General features: G+C 49.7%; 1 protein-coding gene across 5 annotated transcripts in view; it reads right to left on the bottom strand.

The window, feature by feature from the left end:
* The window catches only part of SLCO2B1 (solute carrier organic anion transporter family member 2B1), a 62,397-nt gene that overhangs the window by 13,896 nt on the left and 21,096 nt on the right, over window positions 1–27,405 (bottom strand). For 2 of the 5 annotated variants that reach the window (XM_037377106.1, XM_037377109.1), the window contains 6 exons: window positions 22,929–23,066; window positions 22,666–22,828; window positions 20,929–21,156; window positions 19,774–19,872; window positions 16,651–16,781; window positions 6,703–6,811 (listed from right to left, as the gene is read on the bottom strand). In XM_037377106.1, coding sequence (XP_037233003.1) covers window positions 6,703–6,811; window positions 16,651–16,781; window positions 19,774–19,872; window positions 20,929–21,156; window positions 22,666–22,828; window positions 22,929–23,066 — 868 coding nt within the window. Of the gene's footprint in view, window positions 1–6,702; window positions 6,812–16,650; window positions 16,782–19,773; window positions 19,873–20,928; window positions 22,829–22,928; window positions 23,067–27,405 lie in introns of those variants that run through there. The other 3 variants (XM_037377104.1, XM_037377107.1, XM_037377108.1) reach the window with 2 other exon arrangements.

The raw sequence follows: 27,405 nt of genomic DNA, 5'->3' as shown, positions 1-27,405 counted from the left end.
TGTGCAGAATTAACTCTTTCAGAGTGGTGAGCTCTTCTGACTGTTTCATTTACAAAAAAGCAGGATGTGTGCTTTCAGGGATTATTATTTCAAGGCTCAATTGCGTGACCACTTGGATATTAAAAAGTCAGGATGAAGCATCAGGACACTGCAAAAAAGGGTGAGAGAGGGAAGCCAAAGATCCCTCCTGCCTCAGGACCAGCTGTGGGATGAGTGAACCAATGGCAGAAGTTAGTTGTTGTAGGAGATGAAGCAAAAAAATAGGGTTTTCAGTGTAAAGCATGTCCAGCCTCAGAGTGAATGCCAGAAGAGAGCAACTCCTCTCTGGACATACCCCACCTCTGCAGAGCTTACCTTTGTAACTGTTAATCCTTTGGAATTGTTGTTAAAGGTTGGTCACTTTCTGCTGAATGCCCATGAAGTTGAGACTGGGAACTTCCCTAAACACATCGTCACACAGGCAGCGTATAAAGGGTCTGTGCCAGTGCAATAGGAAACTGTTGGAGGCATCAGCAGCGCAGCATAGCATAGCACAGCATAGAGCAGAGCAGAGCAGGGCAGGACAGGACAGGACAGACGGACAGAGCAGGACAGAGCAGGACAAAGCAGGACAGGACAAGACAGGACAGCACAGGACAGGACAGAACAGAACAGAACAGAACAGAGTAGAGTAGAGTAGAGTAGAGTAGAGTAGAATAGAATAGAATAGAATAGAATAGAATAGAATAGAATAGAATAGAATAGAATAGAATAGAATAGAATAGAATAGAATAGAATAGAATAGAATAGAATAGAATAGGCCAAAACATTTCAGTTGGAAGGGATCCACAATGATCATCTCGTCCAACTGCCTGACCAGTTCAGGGCTGACCGACACTTAAAGCCGGTTGTGAAGGGCAATGTCCAAATGCCTCTTAAACTCTGACAGGTGTGGGGCAACAACCACCTCTCCAGGAAGCCTGTGCCAGGGTTTGGACCCCCCCTTGGTAAAGAAATGTTTCCTAAGTAAACTTTAAATGAAGTATCTTGACCCAAGAAAATCAGTATCTCACACCAACACTTGGGTGATATGCTGAAGCAGTCCTGAACATCTGCTAATGCAGAACACCTTCTGCAGCAATACCTCCTGCTAAGCTCTCCTTCAGCTGCCAGCATCTTACGATGCTTTAGGAGAAACACAAGTGGCTCTGCAATAGTTTTTCAGCCTCAGCTGAACCTCTATAAATACTGTCTGTATCTCCTGCCTTCGATGGGTGGACTGTAGCAGGATGGTTGAGAGCAACATGGAAACCTGCACATCTTTCCCCGGCCACCTACAGGCTACAGCGTGATTACAGGGGTTGATACAAACACACTTGCCCCGAGTAAACACAGCCTCAGCTCCTTTCCCTGAAGCTTTCTGGCAGGGTTCCTGCTGAAACAAAAACAAAAGTAGCTGGGAAGTCATTAAAATTTAATTTATGTGTTTGCTGCTGTTGCAATTTCAATGGTGGGGTTTTTTTGTTTCAATCGTAAAAATGTATTTTTTTATTATGGGCAAGAAACGCTCTGGCAAATTCCCCTGTGGCTGGACTCTCACTGCTTGAGGAAAAGATTTCTTCAGCCTGCCCAGCACAGACAGCTGCCCCATGCCATGGGAATCGGGATGCCCGATGCTGGCACCCGCCAGCTGGGAGGCTGCAGTTCTTCAGCCTGCAGTGATTCCTCCTTTGTGCACACCCTGAGCCCACTTTCTGCTCATGCCCTTGCTTCCCCTGAACTATCGCCTTCCCCCGTGCTTTGTGCAGCTTTGCAGCACGCAAGCAAAGGGCGTGCATAAGGGCAACTTCCAGACAAACAGATGATGAGTTTCCCAGATGAGGGCTCTGAAAGCCAATATGCTGAAGCAGAGATAAGGAATTAACAGGGAGGATTAATGCAAGGGCCTGCCATAAATGAATGATGTCAATTCTTAGAAGCTCACAAACAATTGGGACAATCTTTGTATCTGCTCCAGCACAGAGGTGCTCGGAAGATCGTAGTGGGGAGAACTATCTGGTGCTTGTCTGGGAGTTGCCCCAAGCTGTGTATTTGCTTTAGATGTCCTAAAAAGTCATGTGAAGAGCGAAGGTCCCTCTGTGGATGTGAGGGGGTCCCCCACATATGAAGGCAAAGCTCTCGCCCATAGGAGTATTGCCTCTCCAGCTCAGCACTCTGCTCTCAGGGTTAGGCAAGCAGCTGAAGACGTTGGAGAGCAGCAGACACATGGCACTAGAGAGGGTCCAAGCATGCAAGGCTCATTGAAGGACCCTGAAATACTGACACACTGGAGAGCCTGGAGGCTAGCAGTCAACTGGAGAGGGAATGAGCTGCGATGATATCCCTGCCCATGGCAGGGGGGGCTGGAACTAGATGATCTTTAAGGTCCCTTCCAACCCAAACCATTCAATGAATTTTGTGGGCTAGACCAAGGTGAACCCCAAAGAGAGGAGGTGGTTTTGCTCTTAAGTATCAATAAAGGTCTTCCTTTTTAAAGCATATTCCTAGTTTACATACTGGAATATCTCAGACACATTGCAAATATGAAACCTCAACTTTCACCCTAAAAGATCTCCCAAGAGTTAATCCAGCCTTTTGTGGAGGTAGTAGGAATCCTCTACCAAAAAGATTTATTTTCCCTAGAGTTCTTTGGTCTTTCCAGTCACACTACAGCCCCTCTGACACCCCAGATCACAGCTATAAAGCTACAGCAACAAGCAGGTCTCCTACTTCATGGTGGGAGGCAGTGAGGTTGCTGTCCTCTGCAATCACCATCTCACTACTAATTCGATCTGTCCTCTGCAATCACCATCTCACTACTAATTCAATCTTCCTTACACCTCCAGAAAGGAAGCTGGGCAGATACTAAAAACAAGTGGAAACTTCAAAATAATACTAAAAAAACATCCTTGAAACCATCTTTAAGTACCATAGAGAAACAAACAAGTCACAAGCCCTGTGGTTTCATTTCTTTGATCACCTTTAACGGATTAATTCCCAGTACGCATAAGAGAAACTGCACACCCACCCAGGTGTTTTCAGCCAAAGCCTAGAAATCACTCAGGCTAGCTAAATCCTGCTTTCTTGATTACTGCAAGCAGGTCTGACGCCTGCAAAAGGAGCACTTCATGAATACCAGAAGCAGGGTGCAACCCAATGTCACGCAGAGCATCTGTGCAAGAGCCAAGATCATTACCCACAGTACCGTCAGCTTTCCTACTTTTGAACAACTCCAGTGCATGGAGCCTGCTCCCTTCTTGGGTAATTGACCTCATTCTCTGGAAATGTCCCCGGTGCTTTGCCTGAGTATTTATCCTGAACACAGCCCCATCCTGTTATTGCTGATTGTGCATAGAAAAGCTCTTCCTGTCCTTGAGGTAGTTTCCAGGGCTCTGCAAAAACTGTTCTCTGCTCTTTGCACCTTGCCCCAGAAGTAGTTAAAGCTTCCAGCGGCTTCCAGAGAAATGGAGAACGCGAAGCACCTAATGGGATGGGGTCTAAACCATCCTTATTTTGTTCTCAATAAACTGCAAAAATTCCAGCAAGCCTTATTTTGCGCTCAGTTATCTCCATGTGCACTGAAGCAACAGAACAAATGACAAAATGTATTTCCTTCTCCATAAACATGCTTCATTTTGCATCATTTAGGCTGAAATAAGTGACTAAACAGCATTACTGAACATCTTGCTTCTCCAGGTCAGCTTAGTAATTTAAGGCTTGCCTCTGCCAAACCCTTAAGAAAATTATGAACTCTTACAGGTGCTCTTCAGCCTTACTTCGCTCAAGGAGCAGCCTCAAGGTCTTTGCTGAATCATAAACTAACCAGGCAGTGCCCTTCTCATCTGGAGTTTGCCCCAAGGCTTGGGCCAGGTTTGGAGCAGGATGCTGCATTTTTCCCACCCATCGGTGCCAAGGGAAAGCCATCCCTGTTCCCTCCAGCTCACGACAAAGGGACACTTGCCAACAGGAGACACTGCCTCCCTCCCAGGCAAAGCATTCCTGGTCCCAGGTTGAGTTTGCAGCCATCCATCATGGGTGGCCCATGTGAAAGTATGAGGCCGGTTTGCAAAACACTTTAAACCTAGTGATGAGCCAGTTGTCCAAGTGTTGACTCAATTGGCTCCAACCCCAAGTGCTTGTTAGGGCAGGCCCAACACTGGTGGTGCAAAGGACCTTCTAACTGAACGTGGATGAAGACCGTTTTTTGGCAGATGAGCCAAAAAACAAAGCACAGCCCTTATCTCCAGGGCCATTTTCAACACCTCAGCCAGAGGAAGGACTCTGTTTTACGAGGGATGCAGTAGGAACAGGACTGAAACATCATATGGAAAAATCTGAGATCTTGTGTGGTTCTCATTTGATCCGGTCCCTGCTGGTATCCTAATGCTTTCTTTCATCCCACCCCAAAGAGGGGACCCATAGCCATCAGTGACTTTCAGCTCACTCCAACAGGGGACCCAATAGCCATCAATGACCTCCATTCCACCCTGAACAGAGGACCCACACCCATCAACGTGGAGCAGCTCTGGGGCTGCCTGTCCCAGGGACAGCACCAAAGCACCAGGCAGCTCTGGGAAGGGAGCCATCCGTAAAAGCTCCCTTGCCCCTAAAACTGCATTTTTACAAGCAGTGAAAAGGTTTGATCACAAGACTGAGTTAATACACAGGTGGCTATTTCTCTTGTAAGATACTCTAGGAATCTGCTTTGTGTCATTTCTGCTGGTGGACTGGCCCTGCCCATCTGCTAAGTGCCCATCTCCTGCCTTTCTGCAGAGCCTCCCGCTCCCCACGCTGAACGCAGAGATGCCAGATGCAATCACAAAAAACAAGGAGGTATGTCTCAAAGATTTCACAGCACAGCCCCATCGGGTCCAGCATGCTGAGACCAAAGTGGGACCCCTCTTCTTCAGAAGCCAGGTCATCCTTTTTTACTGGGATGTGGTGCAAAGAAGGCTTGCTATGAACACGGCACAGGGACCAGATTGCCCTACAGCATTTCTCCATCACGTGTGTTTCATTCTGTCTCTCTTTTTAAACAACAGAAGGTAAAAAATCGCAAGGTGATTCAGGCTGGAAAATCTTCAAAAGCTGTTTTCATAAACTATCACGTAGAAAAGAATAGTAAGTATAGAGAGGAAAGAATGTTTGGTGATGGAAAGAAGAAACAAAATAATCAGGAGAGTCACAAAATGGGAGGTAAAATTCTCTTCCTGGTGACTAGTAGGTGAGCCATCACTAAAGCCTCCAAACTTCACCCAAACTGTCTCCGTCTAACCATCACACATTAGCTACCCCCCGGTTTCTGGCTCTGAAAAGAGTTTTGTATTAGACATCCCAGTGATTTCTGCAAGATTGCTCTCCTGACAAAAAATACAGACACTTCATATTTTTCAGGACTGGACTTTAGGGGATAAACTCTCCGAAATAATGAATTTATTAGCACAGCTCCCATAGCCCTGACAGCAAGCCCCAAGCCCGCAGAGGGAACAAATTTCCTTCTGTCTTCACCCAGGAGCAGGGAGCTCAGTTTTATTCATTTCTCAGAGGCAAAGAGCAGAGCATCGGTGTGAAAATCCCATCCGAGCACTATAAATCCGTGCCCACACAATCGTTTCCATCACACGGGTTTTTGAAATGACAGTGCAATGAGGTCAGTGGGGGAATAACCCCCTGACTTATTCCTCTAATTCAGCATTAGGCCAGACAGCAAACGGTGCAACTAGCAAAATAAAAACCTGCCCACGCTTGTCCAGCTGTGCCTGCCCTGCCCTTCATAAAACAGAGAATTTCCAATAAATTAAAGGGATAATATTCAGGAAATATGGAGGAAGCTGACATGGGTTGACTTCAGAAGGTCACTTTTCTTGAGCATTTGCCAAAGTATGGAGTGTTTCTTTCAAAAATACAACAGCCCTTAGCAGAGGCCTCCATAGACGAAAGCCCAGCTGATTCCCTTCAGCACAAAGAGCCTACTCATTGCTAAGCTAATTGCACTGGATTAAAATCACCCTGAACAAACATGCATTTGATTTTAATTGCTCAGACTCTGGCTCCAGGCAGCACTGGCCATCCTTGGTGGGACAGGGAGGGCAGCCTGGCTCGGATATTGTCACCAGCCTTGAAAGAGGGGGTCTGAGGAGGCTTTTGGGGGTGAGGAGCTGCCAGTGCTACTGTAGGGGTCTGATTCCTGTTATGACCTGAGAGCTGAGCAAGAGCAGGTGGATGCACCCAAGCTACAAACACTAACTGCGGGGGTGGGAGGAAGGTTCCCCTTCCCATGGCCTTGCTCCAGGCTCGCGGCTTGCATCCCTCTTTCCTGCCTGACTTTGGGTTCTGATGAGGTTTTGGCTCCTGTTTCCCACTGCCCCGATGAGCCATAAAGCCACGCAACATTGAGAGCTACCAGCCCCAGCTTCTTTGATCACCATGAAGTGGCATAGTCTGGACACGATGGCAAAGCATCTGCTGTAAGCAGACGAGGAAGAGATCTGCAGATCTAATTAAACCCAGCAACATGCCTAAATTGCATCTTGAGGGCTTACCTAGGAGGCAGGATGAGCACAGGGAGGAACATCCCTTTTTCTTACCAGCAATGCAGCCTATTGCATTGCTGTTGCCAGGACCTATGTTTGCACAAGTGGAGAAACCTCATCCAAGCGGGAGGTGGGGGATGCACACACTTACGTTTGATGAACTGGGTCAGAGAGAGGTTTTGCATGTGTTCAGAACTCGACCTGAGCTGGCTGAGCACATCCTCGCTCTTCTTGCTGTCGTTCTCCTTCCCACTCGCCACCTGGGGACAGACGAGAGGCTGTCACTGCACCGACCATGCCAAAGTTTCCCCTGAACTCGCTTTTTCTCTCCCAATTCATGACGGGCAGCAGCCCATGCTTCTTGCAGATGGAGTTCGCAATGTTTCTGGGCTTGGCCAGCACTGTCCATGACTAGTGTGGGACCTGTAGCCACCGCAACCTCCCACCTGCAGCTGCTGCTGAGTGTCCACACTGTTGGGTTTCCAATGGTGCTGAGAGCATCCATGCCTGTGTCTGTGTTATGGGGCAAGAGCCAGCTTCCCTGCCTTTCCCAGAAGGAATGAATCACACTTCAAAAATACCAAATGGGGCCGTTACCCAGGTACAGCGCACTGTGTGCTCAGCTCACACGAAGGTGGAAATTCAGGAGGTGTAAGCCTTTGCATTAGGAAAGACGGATATCCTCAGGGAGGTGCTTTTCTACCCCAGAGGGCCTGTTTTACCTCTGGGTCGGGGTGAAGTGGGAAGGAGCAATACACCTAGACCTCCACCCAAAGCAGGTTTGCACACTGGTTTTGGATGGAGGATAAACGTTTTCCCTGTGTCTCTTTGTGTAACAAGGTGCTGCACAGGTGCCTTTGCCCCTACTACCAGCAAGGACAGCAGGCAGAAATTGTAGGAGGAAAAGATCCAGGCGAGGAGAGGGTCTGGGAGGGAAGTAAAATATTTTTCATCTCCTAAACCAAGGCTGACCCAGAGCAGGGAAGTACTGTGGGGAGCAGCCACATACCCCTCACTTCGCCCAGCCCCTTTCTTCTCCTGCTCCTGGAACCCCCAGCTGAATTCTACCAACTCCTACTCTCTTTAATGCTTTTAATTTCTTCTAGCCTCATCTTTCCCATTGAACAGCAGCAGTATGGAAGGGACATCCTCTCCCACCCTGGTCCATGGGAGGGGACAGATCCTGCAGCTCCTTCCTCTTCTTTCTTCCCTATTCAGAGGAACAACACTTTGCAGCTGGAGAACAGATGGGTCCAGGCGTCTCTGCTTAATTTAGCCTCAGCTTGTGCTTACAGCTCTGCAGGACACTAACCCCAGTGCTCAGTGTCACGCTGCTGCTGCTCAAAAGCAAAGAGCTTTTTTGAAGAGGAGAGGTGGAAGATGGAGGGCTTGGATCATCTAAGGTCCATTGCAGGTGCATTCGATGACTGCATGTCCAAGGCAAGGGTGTGACATGCAAGGGCACTGTCACCCCCTCAGGATGCTAAGGGAGAGGAGAATTGCTTGGATGTGCATCAGATCCCCTGCTCTGCAAGGTTTTTTTTGAGAATCACTGAGATGGAGGGCATTAATCAGATTACATGCGGTACTATACATGTGTATTAGCAAAAAGTGTTCAGCAGGAGTGCAGTTTTCATGGAAAACCACAGTGTGTTTTTAGCCAGGCCAGACCCAGCAGACGCTTCTCTGACATCCTACATCAGCTCAGCAACGCCACTGTTGCAACTCTTGACACACATTTAATGAGTAAGTTCAATGAGTTAATGAGTAAGACAAATGAGTTAGTTCAACAGAAATTAGATGTGCTTGATTCACAGAAGGAACTGGACAGCTCTTTGCCTGACGCGATCTCTTCTCCTTTGAAACCAAGGCTGACTATTACACATCAGAAAGGTCAAAATGTCCCGTGCTGCGAATGCCATATTCTCTTTTTGAAGAGGGTCTGCAAGGCAAAAGCAATAAAACTCCTTTCATGGTTTTTATTGCCAGAGCTCAGCATTCAATACATTTTTCAAATGCAAAGATAAGACCCAGCTTCTATTCACTTCTCAGTTAGGTTACAGGGTCTCTTCTCTCTGCTCAAAAAATGCAGTGCTTTCCAAAAATACATCCAAGCTGCTACTGACTGTGGCTTTCTTAACTTCCAGTTGTTTATACTTCAGAGAGTTAATAGTCTGCTGAGCACTGTCTGCATATGGGGGGGAGGGGGGGGAGCCCCAAATCCCCCCATATGGGATGCCTCTGCGTGAGTGTGACCCTTGCAAGCAGGATGTTTCTCTGCACATCTTCTGGCTTAGCACTCACCCGAGGGGCAGCTGCTGTTTGCACAGGGAGCAAAGCCATCAAGGAGGAGGAAATCTCCTCTCCCCACGCTGGCTTGGCCCCTTGGTATATTTTTTGCTGCCTGAAAGGATCAGGAAATGCATTCCTCTGGGATGAAGCAGGCACACACCAGGAAAGCAAGCTGCGGAGGGACCAGCACAAATCCTGCCTGCTCGCTGCAGGCAGGGGGGCGAACTATGCTGGTTCTACTGTCAGAGATGCTCAAGCCCTGCCAACGATGCCACGCTCCTGCCACTGGGGATTTTAGCATTACTCAGAGGAGACATTTTGGCAAGCCAGAGTCGGTAGGTGCAATATCGTGGGCTGGCTGCTCAGCGCTACCCCGACTGTCTGCCATAGCACCGTGCCAAGGAAAAACAATTGTGGGAAACATCTTGCAAAATTCCCACACACTTGGACTTTTCAGGATGGTCCCTTAAAGGGCTCAGTTTCCTGGTGCACGTCCACCAGTGAATGGGCTCTTGTTGCATCTCATGATTTTGAAATGGGATTTTATCTATCGCCGTCGCTGCCAGCCTCGTGGCGGGGTGGAGGAGGCAGGGAGGCTTTTGAGGAAGGAGGATGACGCTCCCTCATGCTTTGCATTAGGAAGAGCATCCCTAACCTGATCTCAGCCTGGGGAAAGCCCCCATTTCCCTGCACGGACATGAATAAAACAGGTATGACTGAGCAGGGCTGAGACCTGAGCATGCTTGGCAGGACAGGTAAATGAAAGCAGCTTGCCTGTGAGCTTTCACCGACCTGTTATTGCACCTGTGAGAAGGTGCTGACAGTCTGGTTTTATTCAAATACACCACTGCAAAAAGGGATAAATAACCTGCTCTGTGACAGAGAGGTTTTCCTTGCTTCATTTGGGGCTTCTACAGAGTTTCCCTCCGGCTGTGCAGAACCTGGCGCTCCCAGCTCAGTGAAAAATAAGGTCAGAGAAGCTATTTTCACATTAAACAAACCAAATGTAAAACCTCATGGCTTGAAAAAGAATTCTTTTCCTCCTACGAGGTCATGCTCCCTACAAGCACTTCATTATGTCTCTTCCAGCAAGTGTGGGTCCCAGCAGGGACTTTATTTCCTAGAGCAGTAAAATAACCAGCCAACAGGCACCTTGCTCACGCTAAATGGGATGATTATTTTTAGCCACTGTTTGTGCCTGTCTTTAAAGCTCCCTGGGGAAAATCCAAACGTGGAGACCACCTCATTCCTGTAACATGCCAGTGGCACCACCACGCCCTGCCATTGGCCCCCAGTTGCTTCCCAGATGGTGCCCTGTATTTCTAGACTGCCTTGGATGGTGCTTGAGGAGCTTTAATGAGGCAGCCTCCAAACATTGCAGCCCCAGGAGCAAATCTTTCCGAAGGATTAAGATTTCTCTGTCCCTGTGCTTTAAACTTTCCCTGCTAACTAATAACCCGAATTGGAGCTGGCAGTTAAGAGTTCCCCATCGGTTATTTTCATTTCAGCTGTTCACTTGCACTGGAAGCACACCGGGTCACTGCTGAATAAACATGGGACGATCTGTATAAATGCAGGCAATCTGTACCCAGGCAGGAACTGGAGAAGTTATTTTTCACTTCCTCAGCACTGTTGCACAATGTCTCTGCTTGCACAGAAGGGTCAGGTTGCTGCCCCAGCTCCGTCCCACCATGCTGGACGTGGGATGTCTGTTGGGACGCCTGGGGACAGCCCCCGACAGAGCCGTCAGCTCTTTGCACCCTGCAAACACCCTGCACGGGTTGGGAAGTCCCCAGCAACCCTGGCAAAGGGCAGGAGGCTCCTTGCAGGCTCAGGCATGCTGGTGCAATCCTGTAATGTAGCTGAGAGCAGCACCAGCATCCACGGGGCAACCTCAGGGCAGGGCAGGAGGGGTCCTGGCTGCATTTGACCTGCAGGAGCTTCTCCTCATCACAAACATTCTGCTTCAGGACCGGAGGGACAGGCGTTGCCAGGACCTTGCCAAGCAATGGTGCCACCTCCAGTGGGAATGGCGATGTCCAAACATTTGAGATGGACATCTGTAGCCACACATGTCCATCACAAACACATCTCTTTCAAGGTTCTCTGTGCTCGCAGCCCACTCCTGCCACTGCACACCAGGTGCTTTGGGGGATAAAATAAGTTGATCCAGCCTTCCCACTGAGGTCCTAAACTTGCCAGCTCCCCACTCCACAGCTTGAGGTACTGCCCAGAGAGATGGGTTTTGCCCTGGGCAAAGGGAGGTGACCTCTTAACCTTCTGCTTTGCCAGGATGGAGCTGCATGTCCAGCTTGGCGTTCCCCTCTTTCCCCAAGCATCTACTCCAACTATCCGGCAGAGCAATTGAAAGTAAAATCTGGAGATACTGTACAGATGACAGGGGACACATCCCCCACCATCCCAGCAGAAAATCCCATCAGACGCACTTTGCTAGGCCATCACGAGTCATCTCATTTCTGCACACCCTGAGCACTCCCACAGCTCACATCCCTCCAGACCCACCATGAAACACCCCCAGAAATCCACCTCCTCTGTTCTGCAAAGGATTTCATCTCCCAGCCTCTCCATCCCATCCCTTGAAGCACAACTTTGCCCCTTCTACCTCCCCCATTAGCAATGCCAAGGACAGAGTGTGGCTCCTTTCCACTCCATTTCTGCACATCTTCCAGCTGAGGTGCCACGTGTGAAGCTTTGAGAGGAAGGACCCAACATGGAAGAGGTTGTCATCCTGCTCACCTCTTCTGGTTGGCACCCACATGACCCCCAGATGGACGGGTACCTTGGGTTAGGGACTGATGGATCAGCAGCAGCCTGTTCTCCCTCCTCAACAACACCAGTGATTTAATAAATAAAGGCAATGCAGTAGGTCCAGTCTCTCCAGACCGAGGCAAAGCAGAACGTGCAGCACCATATGGGAAACCATTAATTACACTGGAGAACATGAACATTAGGAAGGTAAACACAACATGGCTAAATGGGAGGAAGAGAATGGAGCATCCCAGACGGATGTACTGAGCTTCTGTGAGGTGCTGGTGGCTTCCTTGGTGCTTTGGTGCAGAAGCCCCAGCTAATATTTTCAGAAACCCCCTTGGTATAGTGAGACGTCATGTACTACTTAATCTGCAGAGGAGAGGGAAGGTGGGAATTGTCCATGCAGAGGGGGCTGGGACACCATATAGGAAAAATAGGCAACTAAAGGGCTGAAATAACAGAAACCGAACCAAACAGTGCAAAGGGCACAGCCACACATTCAGGGTTTAAAACTAATTTCCACTGCACAGCTGGAAATGCTGGAAATGAAAGGGGGAGGAGAATGAGAAATAGCTCCAAGTCTATCTCTGCATAAGCATCTGGTGCAGCCATGGAAGGAGTCAGTGTGATGTGAGGAAGAACTGAGGACAGTGTTTCCAGGAGAGCTGGGGAAGTGCAGACTCTGCTGTACCACCACTGAGGACCAGATCCAGACTGATACAGCACTGGGAAAACCAGCTTGTGGCTGGGATGGGTGACAAGCAGGGCTGCTGGGATGGAGAAGCTTTTTGGCAGCAGAAGACTAGCTAGCTTCCCTCGCCCAGCAAAAGGAAGGGTTTCTATAACCACACCAATATAGCAATGATTAGGAAAAATTATTTAATCGGGATTACGGGCAGAATAACCAACTAAAGAGTAAAATATAGGGTGGAGATTAGGCAAAGCTTTGCAACATGCAGGGAAATAAGTTTTTGAAACCTGCTACCAGTGAGGCTTAGGAGGAAAGCACTGATGGGATGGACCAATATCCAGTGTGACTGTTAACCGGAGCTGCCAGGGCTTGGACACAACTGGGACATGTAGATCTCCTTCCCATAAAATCCAGCTGAGTTTTCACACAAAGGCATCTGTTTGCAGATGACATGTGCTGACATTACAGGGGAGGCTTTGTCAGGGCGAGGAGGAAGCGTCACTCACCCGCTTTGTGCAGCGTCCAGGGGACGTTTGGTTCTACGTGACTTTGGAGTGTCACAGAACAAAACCTGAACTGGGACAGAGTCGGGTGTACAAGACAGATCTTGCAGGTGAGAAATGCTGGGGGAGGGCAATGCTACTTCTTTTGTATAAGGTCCTCCTGAGAGCACTTTTCCCCTTTTCAAACCCTTTTCACATCACCCACGGAGGTGCAGGGACTGGGGAGGTGCTTTATCAGCTGCGATGCAACAGCTGCTGAACCTGCAGGATGGACAGACACCGTGGCCAAGCAAAAGCACAGGGAAAGTAGTCAGAGTGCAACTGCCTGCATAGGGATGCAGTAACATCGGCAGCAACAGATGGTAAAGCATGAGCTAAACCTTGGCTACTCGGCAAGTGGAAAACACTCAGACACTGTAGTTCCCCACAATCCAGGACACAACCCCAAGAAATGGTTCAGGCACATGAAGGCAGGATTAAACTGAAATTATTGGGAAAAAAATGATCTTGGAAACTGGAAACAGTTTGTCCAGTAACAGCCTCATCCTCTCATGCCTCCCTGAGATCATGACAACTTCATAGCTTTGCTGGGATCGTTTCTCAAATAAGATTATTCAGGATACTTAGGTGCTAGAAACCTACTGAGAAGTATCAAAGCAGAGAAATAAAAATGTTCTGGGTCTGGAGTGGCTGATTTATGAAAAAAGATCAAAAGAGCAAACCCTCATTATCCTTAATGTTAACATTAAGTGCACAAGTCATTCCAGGAACTTCAAAGAAAGAAGCTATCAAATAGAAGTGAAGCTGAAATGTCATTGCAGAATAAATAATCTAGATCTGTCTCAGCTGATGGGAGGAGGCAAATAAATCTCCGAAGAGGCAGAGGGCTGTGCTGTTATTCAGTGTTTGCTGGCTGGTGCCCATTGAGGAGGATGGTCCTTGGTCTGGAGAAGCCACCAAGGGCTCAGATGAGTTGTATGGAGTGAGGCAGGAAGAAGAAAGGCACATGAAGGTAGGATGAGAATCAGAGAAGGGAAATAGTGCTTTTGGCTGCGAGAAGTACTAAGACATGGACCAGCCTTTGCTACTGAGATCTTGTTTGGTGGACTCTGCAGTGGGGAAACACACCCACAGCTTGGTGTGGACACATTATTCCCAGACAGCCCCATCATCTACTGAGACATCTGTGGTCCCAGAGGTCTGCAGACAGCAAGTGGCAAAAGGATAGCTTGGCCTGGGGCACCTGAAATTCCTTTTGGGCCTCCAGAAATGAAGCCCACAGCTGGTGGTGCAGAAACATCTCAGCTTCTTCTGTGGACAGAGCAGATCTGTGCTTTTCCCATGTGTTGTTACAGCTGCTGTGCCTGGAGGTATTTTCTGTGGGTACTATACCGTGCTGGGGCTTTTACAAACATGGTGGGAAAGCCCCCAGCTGATGCTTAAGTACTTGCAGCTTGTGCTTGCTCTACTGATAGCTTTTCGTCCTGCTTTGGACAGGCAGAAACCCTGAAACTGAAAGCAGCCAAGGAAATGCTGACCACTTGAATGAAATGAAGCTGCAGCTGTATTTAGACAGGGTTGACCCAAAGGTTATCACAATGTCCATTCCTGCTGGTCTGTAAAACCCTGTGCTGAGCCCATCCCTCCCTTCCCTTCTTGCAGCATGTTGGGGACGGGGCTTTGTGCCGCAGAGCTGCCACAGGGGTCCCACCTTCCCTCACTGCAATGCCACATCTCCCCCTCTCCATCCCAAACCAGAGCCGAGCACAAGAAGAAACAACAGCTTTGCTCTGTGTAGTGAGAGGACATTGCAAGCAACCCTAAAGCCACAGCAGGAGCCACCACAGTGCTGGGGACCTACAGGAAAAGGGTGGCTGCTCCTCCGGGGGCAGAGGCAGGTAACATTGGAGTCAACACTTTCCCAGAGCTGAGCTTTGTGCACGACACACATTACCCTCCTGCGCTGCATGTCTTACCAGCTCTACCCATCCCTCCTGCATGGTTTTGAGATTTATCCCTGGCTGATGATCTTTTGGAGGGGAACCATGCCTCTAACACGCTCTAACTCGGTGGCCTTAGAGAGGCTGCTGCCTCCAGCTCACTGCAGGGGGTTGCCCTTCCTGATGGAAAAGCGGTTGCAATTCTACCCTTAGCCAAACCCTGATTTACCACAAGAGCAAGCAGGAGAAAGTGATTTACATTTTCCTTTCTGCTATACCTACAGAAAATCACCCGTGATAATGCAGATTTCCTACAAAGCTTTGAGCGCTCCCACCGCAGACAGATGTTTGGCCCAGAACAGCATCTGGCAAAGTTGCTACAGAGGTATTTTTTTGTTTTTTAAGCAGAGCCCCTTGCTGCTGCTGGCATGGGATGGGCATGAGCTGGCTTGGCTGGCCCTGACATCTCCTGTCCTGCAAGGGGGGCAGAATGTTGCCATCGTTTAGGTAATTTTCTTATTATTGTTTTTTTAGTGTAAGCAGTTTCCAAAAGCTTTCTGGGGGAAATGGTATAATGGGGAGAAATTCAGTAAGACCCGGGGTGCAAAGGGTGCTAAGGTATGTGGGACTGTTCTCTACAGATGTCAGCCAGCAGAGTAGAGTGAAATCTTCCTGATTTTTTTTTTTAAAATCAATATCCAACCAATCCTTCCTTAAACTCTTCAAAATTTTTTGGGCTGATCAGAGTGCAGCACTTGCAATAAAGCACAGTTGTTTTAGTTCAAAGTACATTATTTTCTCTCAAAAGCCATTTATGAAATTAATATTCCCATCAGCCCTAATAAAGAACCTTTCTCCTAAGATGTAATGCACCCTTGCACGCTGAGCAGGTTCTGCTAATATACATCATCCGTAATGACCTTAAAGCAAACCAAGCTTCACAAGGATAAATCAGGCACGTTGCATTCAGTATTGCCCTCCTCCCACAAAGCTCTGAGCACTTTCCACCCCATTACCTCGCAGGACTGCAGCACCTCTGCAAACCTCACAACATATATAACTTAGGAGTAGATCGTTGTACACCTAGAAGTGTAACTGGTATAACAGGTCACATTTTCCCAGGCAGGTGAAACCCAAATCTCTCTAAGAGTTGCTCATTCCCGTGGAAATTCAGGCAGCTGCAGGAGAAATGAAGAATTCTTCTGCACCAGACAGCACACGGACTTGTTTAGGCAAGAGAGTTTCAATGTTGCCCCAAGGTAAAATATACGTGAAAGGCAATTACACAGGCTAGAATACAGCCAAGGCATCCAGACGAGCACAATTTCACCTACTAAGCGCGTTCCAGCAACTCCAGGAACATTCAAAACCATAGCATGATGCCTTCTCTAAAAGAACAATTTGCTTTGTGGCATCCCTCACAACACGCTGGGACCCGCAGCCAGCAAAACACTTGGGAAGCTCGCAAGCTGTTTTGTATCTTGGCATGAGCACTGAAGCACTCAGGAGGGCTCTGTAGAAGTAGAAAAAAACCCCAACTTGGTAGTAAATACAGGAGGGTTGCTGTGAGAAGAACCTCAAGCCAGACAGAGCTTTCCCGGTGTTACATGTTCCTACACAGATGAATCAACACGCAGGTGCTACTTCAGTGCCCCACCAAGGAAATTATCACATCCATTAAACTACCTGCACCATGCCGGTACTCATGAAGCATCAGCTTAACATACAAGAGCCTCTGACACGGGAGATGAGAGCAAACTACAGCTCACATCTGACTTCGGGATGCAGCTATAAACCGCATGCCCACCTTGATAGTCACGTGTCCCACAGACGCAGCAGCTAATGCTGGTGGTGAGGGAGGAACATGGAGATAAATCCACGAGGGATTGGTGTGCAAATACCTCTTTTGGCATTTCCCGTGGGAAGAAGAAATAAGGCATTGCAGACAGGGCCACGAGACTGGCTGCGACCAGGAAACCGAGCCACCAGGCACCGACCCACCGTGGGTCTTTATTCATGAGCTGGACTTCATCTGCAACACAAATGGAGAAACAGGCATTAAATCAAAGGTGAACAGAGGGAGCCCAGTGCACCAAAGGGATGGCGATGGGTGGCCCCGCTTACCACAAATTTCAGCCAGCTCCAAAGTGGTGTCTCCCAACCTGGGAATCAATGGTTTTGGGGTCTGAGCAGCATTTGCACGTGATGCATCCAATGGTGCTAAATCACATTCCATTCTTTGTTATCACCAGGGGTGCCTAAAAACCCACTCAGCCCTTTGATGGAGGCAACTAGGACAGGGGGATGTCCTAGATCCGGAAAGGCAAAGGAAAGCATCCCCATCACAGCTTTTTCAGAGAAAGGATACCCATGTTGTGAAAAGCCTGGAAATACTCAAGGGGATAAATTCATGACATCTATCCATACGGAAGGGAAAAACCTTTCTTAAGATTAAAATCATAGAACTGTAGAATCATGGAATGGTTTGGGTTTGGAAGGGACCTTCAAGACCAGCCAGTCCCACCCCCCGCCAGGGGCAGGGCCCCCTCCCCCCAGCCCAGGCTGCTCCCAGCCCCGTCCAGCCTGGCCTTGAGCCCTGCCAGGGATGGGGCACCCACAGCTGCTCTGGGCAGCCTGGGCCAGCGCCTCGCCGCCCTCACGGGGAAGGGTTTCTTCCTCATGTCCAACCTAAATCTCCCCTCTCTCAGCTTCAAGCCATTCCCCCCTGTCCCACCACTCCCTGCCCTTGCCCAAAGCCCCTCCCCAGCTTTCCTGTCGGCCCCTCCAGGCACTGGGAGCTGCTCTAAGGTCTCCCCGCAGCCTTCTCCTCCCCAGGCTGCACAGCCCCAGCTCTCCCAGCCTGTCCCCACAGCAGAGGGGCTCCAGCCCTCTGACCAGCTCCGTGGCCTCCGACGGGCCCGCTCCAACAGGTCCATGTCCTTATATTGGGGGCTCCAGAGGTGGACGCAGTAAAATGGAGTTAACTACCGTTAACTCTCAGCAGCCAGGAGCAGTGGTTTAGTTTTCCGCAGTCTGGCTGCCCACAGAAGGACCCCCTGTTCACAGCAGGACTGGGACCCCAGAGCTGTGCCCACCAGTCTGGTCTGTCAGCCAGTACCTGGTTTGCAGCTCAACCAACAGAAGGCAATTGTTAGAAATGCCTTAATAAGGATTATATCCCTTTCTTCTGTCTGTCTTTCTTCAGCCGGCCCAGCCTCCCCCACTGCCGAGCTCAGGGCACTCTGCCAAAGACAACATTTTCTGTGGGGAGGGTACTTGGTGTAAATAAAACAGGATATGCAGAAGCCGGAATGCAAATTCACAACAGGGTGAGCCTGAACCAAGAAATATTTCTACAGAAAAAGGGGATACCTGTGGTTAGACAGTATTCACGAGCAATCCCAGGAAATGAGTCCTCCCAGAAACCTCTTCCTTAGCTGTGAGGTTTAACACAAACGAGCTATTCTCACTGCAGGGGTGCAATTAAAACTGCAGTCAGTTCACTGGCTTTCGGTAGCGTAGATACTGCCACATCTAATCCCCCATCTCTGGAAGCAACAAATGGTAGGTCAAAGAAATTTGATAATATCTTCCCTGCAAGATGTATGGAGCAAACTGGAATTTTAAATCCCTTCCTGAACAAACACCAATATTTTTTTTCTAGGAAAACATGGGGTTACATTAGATTCAGCATTAAGCAGCCACAGCTCGCTAGCTTTTCCCAGTAGGCTGAAGGTAGCTCTAAAACCGGGTGTTCTCCAGTTCTGGCTACTCAGGCACATTTCTCATTCAGCATCCATCTGCAGCAGGTGGCCTAGGAGAACCGAGCACCAGGGTGTGCAGGCAGACAGCAGACCCTAATCCCATTTCTTCATCCTTCAGAGGCAGATGAGCAAAAAACATCTCACCAAGACTCCCCCACTGAGGAGGATGGATAGCTGCAGCAATAAGCTTGGACGTGGCAGTGTCAAGACTAGACTGTGCTCTTTGTGATGCAAATATCATAAATGTGTATGTTGACAAAGTGCAGGTGAAAAAAAATCTGGTGAAGTCAGTGAGCGGGAACGAGCTGGAGGCTCTGAGAAGGAGCCAAAACTAATGCATCTGTAGTGTCAACAGCCACTGCTCATCCAGCCTCAGACCTGATGCTCTCTCTGGTCACCACCCGAAGGAGCCTGTCTGCCCCTTTTGTCAGATGAGGATGTGCAGAGTTGTATAATGTGTGTTTGCTCTGTTAATAACCAGGAAAGAGCCAAGATTCAAGAGCAGCCAAACAGGAGACGACTACAAATACTTCAATAGCACGGCTCAGGAAGAGACATTTGAAAAGGAAATCCCTTTCACGCTCCTTCCTTGCCCTATTCAGCATTTCCCTTCCACTTGTTTTCACCTTCCTTCCTCCCGCCCTCCCCTCCCCTCTGCTCCTTCACGCCAGGGTGCTGGTACCCATTCTCCATTCCTTTTCTCTTATTTTTTTCCCTCCATCTTGCTCTTTCACATTTTTTTCCAGGTTTTTCTCGTCCCCCACATCCACACTCTTCCCCGCTGCTGGCTGACAGCAAAATGGTCCAGCTGCTGTTGCTGGCATATGGCAGAAAATTCGCAGAAGAATGGACATCAGGTCTGCTCTAAAAGCACAATGCAGATGGACAACCCTCTAATCAGACCTGGCAGCAGCCCAGGGGTGAGGGTTCCCCAGGTCTGAAGGATGTTATTAAAATATGGGATACCAGCAGCCATGGGGCTAGGTTTAACCCTGCAGATGCGTGGTCGGGTGGGAAGGACACATTTATCTGGGCCACCCCCCTCCAGCGCTGATGGGAGCGGTCTCAGAGCATCCCCCGGTGATGGAATTGATTTAAGAGGGGAGACAGCAGGCAAAGGGAGCCAGCCCCTGCCCCACAGGTTGCACCCTCATCACTGGGGGGTGGGATGCCCAGAGTGGGGCTGGACTGCTGCTGGCCCAGTAAATGGGATGCAGTGTGAAGGGTGCTGGCTGCCTCTCTGAGGGCACGTTCACTCACCTCCAGTGACTTTGTCGATGTCGACGTAAAAACGCAGCATGGCAGAGCCCAGCATGAAGCCCACCCCTGGCCCGATGACAGTCACAGAGAACAAGATGCCTGCAGAGGGGTGAGAGCAGAGAGGGGCTCAGCCCTGTGTGAAGGGACCACGGGGGCAAGAGATGCCTTGAGGCAGGACTGGGCTGGACCAGTGCCCACCACATCTGCCTCCAGCACAGGCTATTTCCCTAGCAGCTTTCTTATCTCATCCCTTTCAAAAGATAACAACCCTATTTTTTCCATGCTCTGTTCACAAGAAAGGTTTGCAAAACTCAGATCTTTCCTGCCACTTCAGCTTCCTAGAAAGACTGAAATACACCCAGGAACAAGATGTGCCCCTCAGCATAAAAAATCCAAAGGTTTTTTTTACAAGATGGAGATAAAAGTGAATTACTGATGAAAAAATTAAACAAATCTAAGATTCAACTCCTTTCTTAGAGGTGATCATTTCAAGTAGTTTTGGAGCATCTACTAGAGCAACATTTGATGCAGTAATTCCAGTTTCTCGACAGTAATGGCCTGGGTTTGAGCCACCCTTGCTGTCCCATTCAGTTCAAAAGGCTGTCACAGTTAACAGCTGCAAGAGTTAGAAGGACCTGTAAGGACCACCTCATCCATCCCACCACCCTGGGACATCCCTTTTAGGTGTGTCTTCTCCAGCAGCCCTTCTGCTGAAGGATACTTGCCTACCTCCCAGACGGTTGATGCTGCTTTTTTAGCTTCCTATAATTTTCCCTATATCTAAACAAAATCTTCATGGCTGCATCTGCAGCCCATAGCTGCCTCTTGTGAACACAGAGATCAGATTATTCCTGTTCTCTTTGTTGAAGCCTTTTTTGGTGGAGGACACAGTCATTACGCCCATCTCCAGCTTATCACTCTCAGGTCCAAAGTCCCAGCATCTCCCCTAAATCATCTTTTCCAGCACCCCTGGTCTGTCTGCAGTTTGACCAAACTTGAAGCAGATGATAAGCTATTTTTGTGGAAACCTTCCTAGAGCTGGGTAGAGCAGAAGGGCTATAGCCATCTCTGTTCTCATTAATGCAAATTAGTCATCTGGCCTTGCTATTAACTTAATTCTGATTTCCCCTCTTCCCACAGCAACCCCAGCCTTACCCAAATAGAGGGGGGAGTTCCTCTCGCTTGCAAAGTCGTCGATGTAGGAGATCCCAAAGGGCTGGATGGGGACACCTCCAACGCCCAGCAGCGCCTGGGCGGTGAACAAGACAAGGAGAACCTCGTGGTTCTCTCTGGCAGCGTGGGGGGTGCAGCCAGCATTGCTGAGGTTCCCCCAGGACCCCGGGACCCCAGGCTGGCACAGGTCGGTGGTGTTGCTGAACATGCCTGCCATGACAAGGGGAGCAGATCTAAGGAGCTTGGTTTGGAGAAAGCGTTTCCCTAAGACAGCAGCAAGCGTGTAGGTATGCACGTGGTAGATGTCAGGTGAAGGAAAATGCAAAGAAAGTGCAGAGATTGCTGTGCAGGTGTTCACAGTGAGATGGGTGCATGTGCCATGAAAAGCCACCTCCGCTGAAAATGCAGAGCTGAGATCACTTCCAGGACCTTTGATAGATCTTGCAATAAAGGTAAGTGAGAAAACCTGCAGATTTTGTGAATAGCTGCTCAGGAAACCAGAACGCGTTTTACCCAGAAATGGATTGCAAAGTGAAAGTGCTGATTCTAGCAGCTTTATCTTCCTTAAAATGCTCAGGGAGGCGGTGGTGGTGTTTGTAGCAGGATTTCCATGGTTATGCCCCAAATAACATGCAACTCTTGAGTGCACGACACAGGGCCACCTGCACCAGCACTGCTGAAACATAGCTAATTGTTCCAAACTGTCCTTAGCAGCTGACCCCTGTTTGCAGACATGAATTATTCACCTATTTAAGTCTTCCTTTACTGTCTGCAGCTGTGTGAACCAGCTGTGCTCTCTCTGAAGAGTCAGAAAAAAGCTGTTTAATGAAGGCTTCTAAAAGATTTGCTGGAGCTTCATGGCAGGATTTGGGAAGGTAATAGAGAGTGAAGGTTCTCTTCTTTTTCTCTTCTTTTTCTCTTCTTTTTCTCTTCTTTTTCTCTTCTTTTTCTCTTCTTTTTCTCTTCTTTTTCTCTTCTTTTTCTCTTCTTTTTCTTTCTCACCCTTCACCTTCTTTCAGGGACAAATCCCAAATCCACCCTGACCTGTTCCTCTGTGAGTGATTTAGTCCTGCACGTTTCTCACAGGAGGTTGATTTTCTGGTGGGATCCAAAAACTCAGAGCATTCCCTGAAAGATGGCTCAGCTAGACAGAGGAAGATGGGTGGGTGAGGTGCCCCACAAGCAGCAGAAGTTAGGTGTGAAACTGATGCTCCCTTATTACACACAACAGCATTTCACCCCCAAAGCTGCCCCCGACATCGGGCTGAGTCAAGCTCCTTCCCAGACCTCTCATTTCCCTTCTGCAAAGGGCCTCAGGTGATAGAGTTTATGAGACTTTCTCTTATCTACATTAGGAAAATAAGGGAGCAGTTCACATGCATGAGGACAACTTGGCTCAACTCGTGGAAGCTGAGAGCCCAGATGGCTGGAGAAGACCAGAAGTACCTGGTGTTTGCCTGCTGTGTGGGTGTGCAGAAGGCAAGGGGAACCAGAGGCACAGCTTACGTTTTGATTGTTTTCGTGCCCTTGCCCATGGTTCCAGCTGTCCCCTGGCTCTGCTTCCCACCATCAGTTGTTGCCTCTCAGGGCTGAGATGATTACCTTCTCAGAAAATTAAAATTTCTTGAGGAGAAACCTACAGCTTTCAGGTCCCAACCCCTCCAGGGAAAGTAATTCCCTTTTTCTGTTACAAAAGGCATATATTCCTAGAGTACCTACTGGCAACGGACCGGTCATACTCGTAGGGTCCAGTTATGAAGTGGGGGAGAGACATGAGGAACCCAGCCAAGGAGACGAGGATGGCACCGCAGCCGATGAAACGAGGTCGGTGCACTCGGCTCCCGAAGTAACTTACAAAGACAATCAGCAACGTGTTCCCAACCTGCAGCAGGACACACAGACCAAGAGGTCTCACAAAGGAATGACAGGAGCACGGGGACAACGTCCACCAGGTAGACTGGGAGAAGCAAGCTGTTTTTCACCTCGTTGAAGGAAGCAAGCAGCCCTGATGTCTGGCTGGAGAGGCCATATCGTCTCTCGATGGTCGATATGGAGCTCTTCAGATAGCCGGAGACCAGGAGCTGGGACAGCTGCAGAAGCCCGTGGCAGAAAACGAAGAACTGTCAATACAAAAAGAGAGTGTCCAGCACGATTACTGGGAGCTGCAACAGAACCAACTGCATGTCCCACACAAAGGCACGATTACTGAACATAAAACCTTTGACCATGAGCCTCTGAAATGTTACCCCTGCACCTGCCATCAGCAGTTTTCTGAAATCAGCTCAGGGCCATTAAACTCTGCTCTGGCAAAAATTACAATAGGGTTAGTATTTGCGAGGAGAGTCTGCTTTCTTCAGCTGAAAGTGGCTTTGGACAAATGGATCATTTCAGCTGGGATGGTGCTAGTTTGTGTTGGCCTTGACCCTGAGATCCAGCAGCAGAAGTGGGATGTTGCACAACCTTCCCGCTCCTGTCCAGCCTGAGTCAGGCAGCCATCCCCAGTGCTGGCAGCAGCTCTTCTGGGACAGGAATGAGCCCTTCCACACACAGCAACAAACAGTTTCTTTAGAGAAAGTCAGGAGAAGGTCAGGGAGAGTAATTCAGACCTTCTGTTTTCCTTTCCTTCCTGGGAAGCCCTGGATGTAAGGGACTTATCTCCTTTCAGAAAATGCGATGATTCTTTTCCACCTGCAGAAGGAAACCTTATCAAAGACTGTCATCCCCCAGAAAATCATCTGACCTCATCTCTTCCAGAATTTGGGGCATACTGGTGCTTTGCTTCCCACGTGGCTTGACCGGCCACACCATTAGAGAGCAGCATCCATCTTCCTGCTCCTCGTGCAGAAGCATTTTGCAAATGCCAAAAGAGGGATGGTGACCACCTCCCCTTCATCCAGAGCTCTGCAAACTACTCAGCAAAGGAAAGGAGCTGGCAAGCTGTCTCCTTCCCTGCTGCCACATGGCTCTCCATAGGCATCCTTCCAGTCCCCAAACAAGTTAAAACAAAGTGAAAAACAGCCACGGAGGGGCTGAAGTGTGTCCAGAGCCGGGCAGGGGCTGGGGAAGGGGCTGCGGCACAGCTCTGGGCGGGCGGGGGGAGCTGGGGGGGCTCAGCCCGGAGAAAAGGGGGCTCAGGGGGGCCCTTCTGGCTCCCTACAGCTGCCTGGCAGGAGGCTGCAGCGAGGGGGGTCGGTCTCTGCTCCCAAGGAACCAGCGGCAGGACAGGAGGGAACGGCCTCCAGCCGCACCAGGGGAGGTTCAGGGTGGGCACTGGGAGAAATGTCTTCCCCGACAGGGTGGCCAAGCGCTGGCACAGGCTGCCCGGGGACGGGGTGCAGGCACCGTCCATGGGGGGGTCAGAAGACGTGTGGATGTGGTGCTTGGGGACATGGGTTAGTGATGGACTTGGCAGTGCTGGGTTAATGGTTGGACTCGATGACCTGAAATGTCTTTTCCAACCGAAATCTGTGGTTCTATGATTCTATGAGACAGACCACTCAGCCGAGTGCAGGACAGGCAGTATCCCTGGGTCCTTTCAGAGCTGCTACCCTCAGCCTTAGATGCTGCCGAAAACCACAGGGTGCTGCTTTTGGTAGATGTTTTCCCAGTGGCTGGCTGGAGTGGGGCATTGCTCCAGCTCCATGTGTTTTGCAGCCAGCTCTCACCAGGCAGTAGTCTTGCCCAGAGGAGCTGCTCAGCCTGGCCTGGATTTCTGCTATGTCTTGTTCTGATCCAGGGCTGAAGTGGGGTCGCTGCCGAACTGGACTGCTCTGTAGGCAAAGGGACTATTTACAGCACAAAAAGGGAAAAAGAGGATGGTCAAGCCCCCTTGGCTCCCTGACAACTGGAAAATTGGGGTATGGGTATCACCACCAAAAGTGATGCGCTGGCATCATACAAAGCAGGATGCAATCCACAACCTTCCCCCCTCCAGGCTCATGTCACCACTGAGAGATGCAACAAGTTTTGACCAAGAAAACATCAATGAGCCTAAGGAAAGCTTTCCCAGAGTCAGCTTTGCTAAAACTCCTACTTTCCTGCAAGATGTGCTGACTATGTCCAGGTACTGTTTCCTGAATACACAAGTTCAGATGGAAATGCTGAAGCCAGATTCATTTTTTCCTAGGCACCCACAGCACACAGGCCAGCGAGTACCCAAATCCAAGACCTTCACAGCATGTTGGCCTACACCAGCTCAGCAGCCTCGCATCCTCTTCAACACAGGAGGTCAAAATGGTTTGGGAATCTGGTATTTTACTCTCCTCCATCTGGGCAAACTGAAGCACAGAAAAGAGAGATGGCCCTGCAAAGGATTTGCAGTGGCTTGGTGTCAGCGCCAGGCATCTGGGTCCAGGGGCTGTTTGCTGCTCGCCATCAGGTCACAGCACGGCTGGTGACCTGTCAGGAAAAGAAGGAACAGGCCCATGGACCGTAGATCTGCTGGAGAGATGTATGTCCCTCTTTGTCTTTGGCTGCACACATGATGATGCATTTTGTCCTGCAGCAAAACCCACTTGTTTACATTTCTGTATCTGACCACAACATCAGGGTCTCTAACTTGTATGGTCCAGAAAGACAGTCTTTGTGCCTGGAAGATGAGACCATTATTGACACCAGCATGACCCTGGTAAACAGAGGGGGAGATTTCCCTGAGGACCAGCTGCTGCAGAGCATAAGCTCAGCTCTGCTTGAGAACCACAGGGTGTAATTGCCTACAGCACCTCCAAGACACCAGAGGTCATATGGACAGGCACACCAACATGCATTTCTGTCCCAGGAGATCTCAGCAGGGCTAACCTTACAAAACCTGCTTTCATCTAAATCCTTCCCTGCCAGCAGAGCTGGCTTCTTCATACTTGCAGCAAAAGGAGGGAGAAGCAGCAGGCAGCAGCGCTGTTACACATGAAGGCAACACACTACAATCAAACGATGCCTGCTTATCAGCTCCCAGGGAACAAACGCCTCAACCCAGAGCATTCCTTTCCACCCTCTCAAAGTACAGGCTGTGAATCCTGTCCGCATCGTAAGCCTAATGTGGCCAAAATGGAGTGAATCAGGTCACCAAGAGCCATGAATCAGGTCTCCTCCCTTCAAAGACAGTTTTGGTTGAGTCCCGAAGGTTGAGTCTATACTTGTAAATGAACCCAGCTGGGGACCATTCTCTGATACCCAGGCCACTGGGAACAGTAGCCTGCATCCATCTTCACCAAACTTCAGAACAGGGCAGTTTCACCCAAAACACTTGCTGGGAATGGTCCCCAGTTCTCAGCTTCACAGTTTTTGGGGAAAAGTAGCAGCTGGCCCAGGGCCAAGTCATGGAGTAGGTGATAATTCAGAGGTACAGCCAGGTGAGCTGTATGCTGAGGTCTGCTCAGGGTCTTGGTACACAAAATGCCCCCTCCCCTCTTGGAGGAACTGATCCAGGGACTGGCATCAATGTATCTAGCTGTGGTTCCCCAAGCCTGTGCTGGGGTGAAGGTCCAAGGGCGGGCTTGGTCCTGCCTTTGCAATCATGGAATCAGATAATGGTTTGGGCTGGAAGGGACCTTCAAGACCAGCCAGTCCCACCCCCCGCCAGGGGCAGGGCCCCCTCCCCCCAGCCCAGGCTGCTCCCAGCCCCGTCCAGCCTGGCCTTGAGCCCTGCCAGGGATGGGGCACCCACAGCTGCTCTGGGCAGCCTGGGCCAGCGCCTCGCCGCCCTCACGGGGAAGGGTTTCTTCCTCATGTCCAACCTAAATCTCCCCTCTCTCAGCTTCAAGCCATTCCCCCCTGTCCCACCACTCCCTGCCCTTGCCCAAAGCCCCTCCCCAGCTTTCCTGTCGGCCCCTCCAGGCACTGGCAGCTGCTCTAAGATGCCCAAGAATACAGCCACACCATAATGTTCATCACAGGAGGATTATAATTTTCTTGCAGCAACCTGCTGCTTGTAGCTCCAGTCATCCAGACCAAACTCCTTCACTAGAAGAAGGTTCCTGCATTTTCTACAGCCCACAGAGCAACCATCACCTGTCTCCAGCACCACCACACCACCACCACCACCCCCCACACTCAGGTCTGGGGGATGCCCTCCATGCCACAGTCTGGAAGCCAGGACTTCAGGGGATAAACATCCTGTCTTGGAGAGCAGAGAGCTCCTTCACTGAAATCTGCAGTGCATTTTGATAGACTTATCTTTCCCTTTTCCGGAAAAGAAAAGCAGTGTTGCAGGTTCTGGGGAACACAGAGAAGAGCACAAGCCTGGGTCAATGCAAGGGTATGAGGATATTGTTGGTGTCATGACATCTCAAGGGGATTGCAGCAGCCTAAGGACACCAGAGGTGGAGGACAGGGCGCCTGGGTAACTCCAGGAGCTGGTGGGGTGGTTAAAGAGCCCTCAGGGATGCACCATGTCCGACCGAGGGAGCAAGGGCGGTGAAAGAGCTGCAAAGGCATCCAACCGCAGTGCAAACAGCAGGAAGA

Source organism: Falco rusticolus, chromosome 2 (genome assembly GCF_015220075.1).
Source record: "Falco rusticolus isolate bFalRus1 chromosome 2, bFalRus1.pri, whole genome shotgun sequence".
NCBI lineage: Eukaryota > Metazoa > Chordata > Aves > Falconiformes > Falconidae > Falco > Falco rusticolus.
This window is presented reverse-complemented; position numbering and strand designations above follow the sequence as displayed.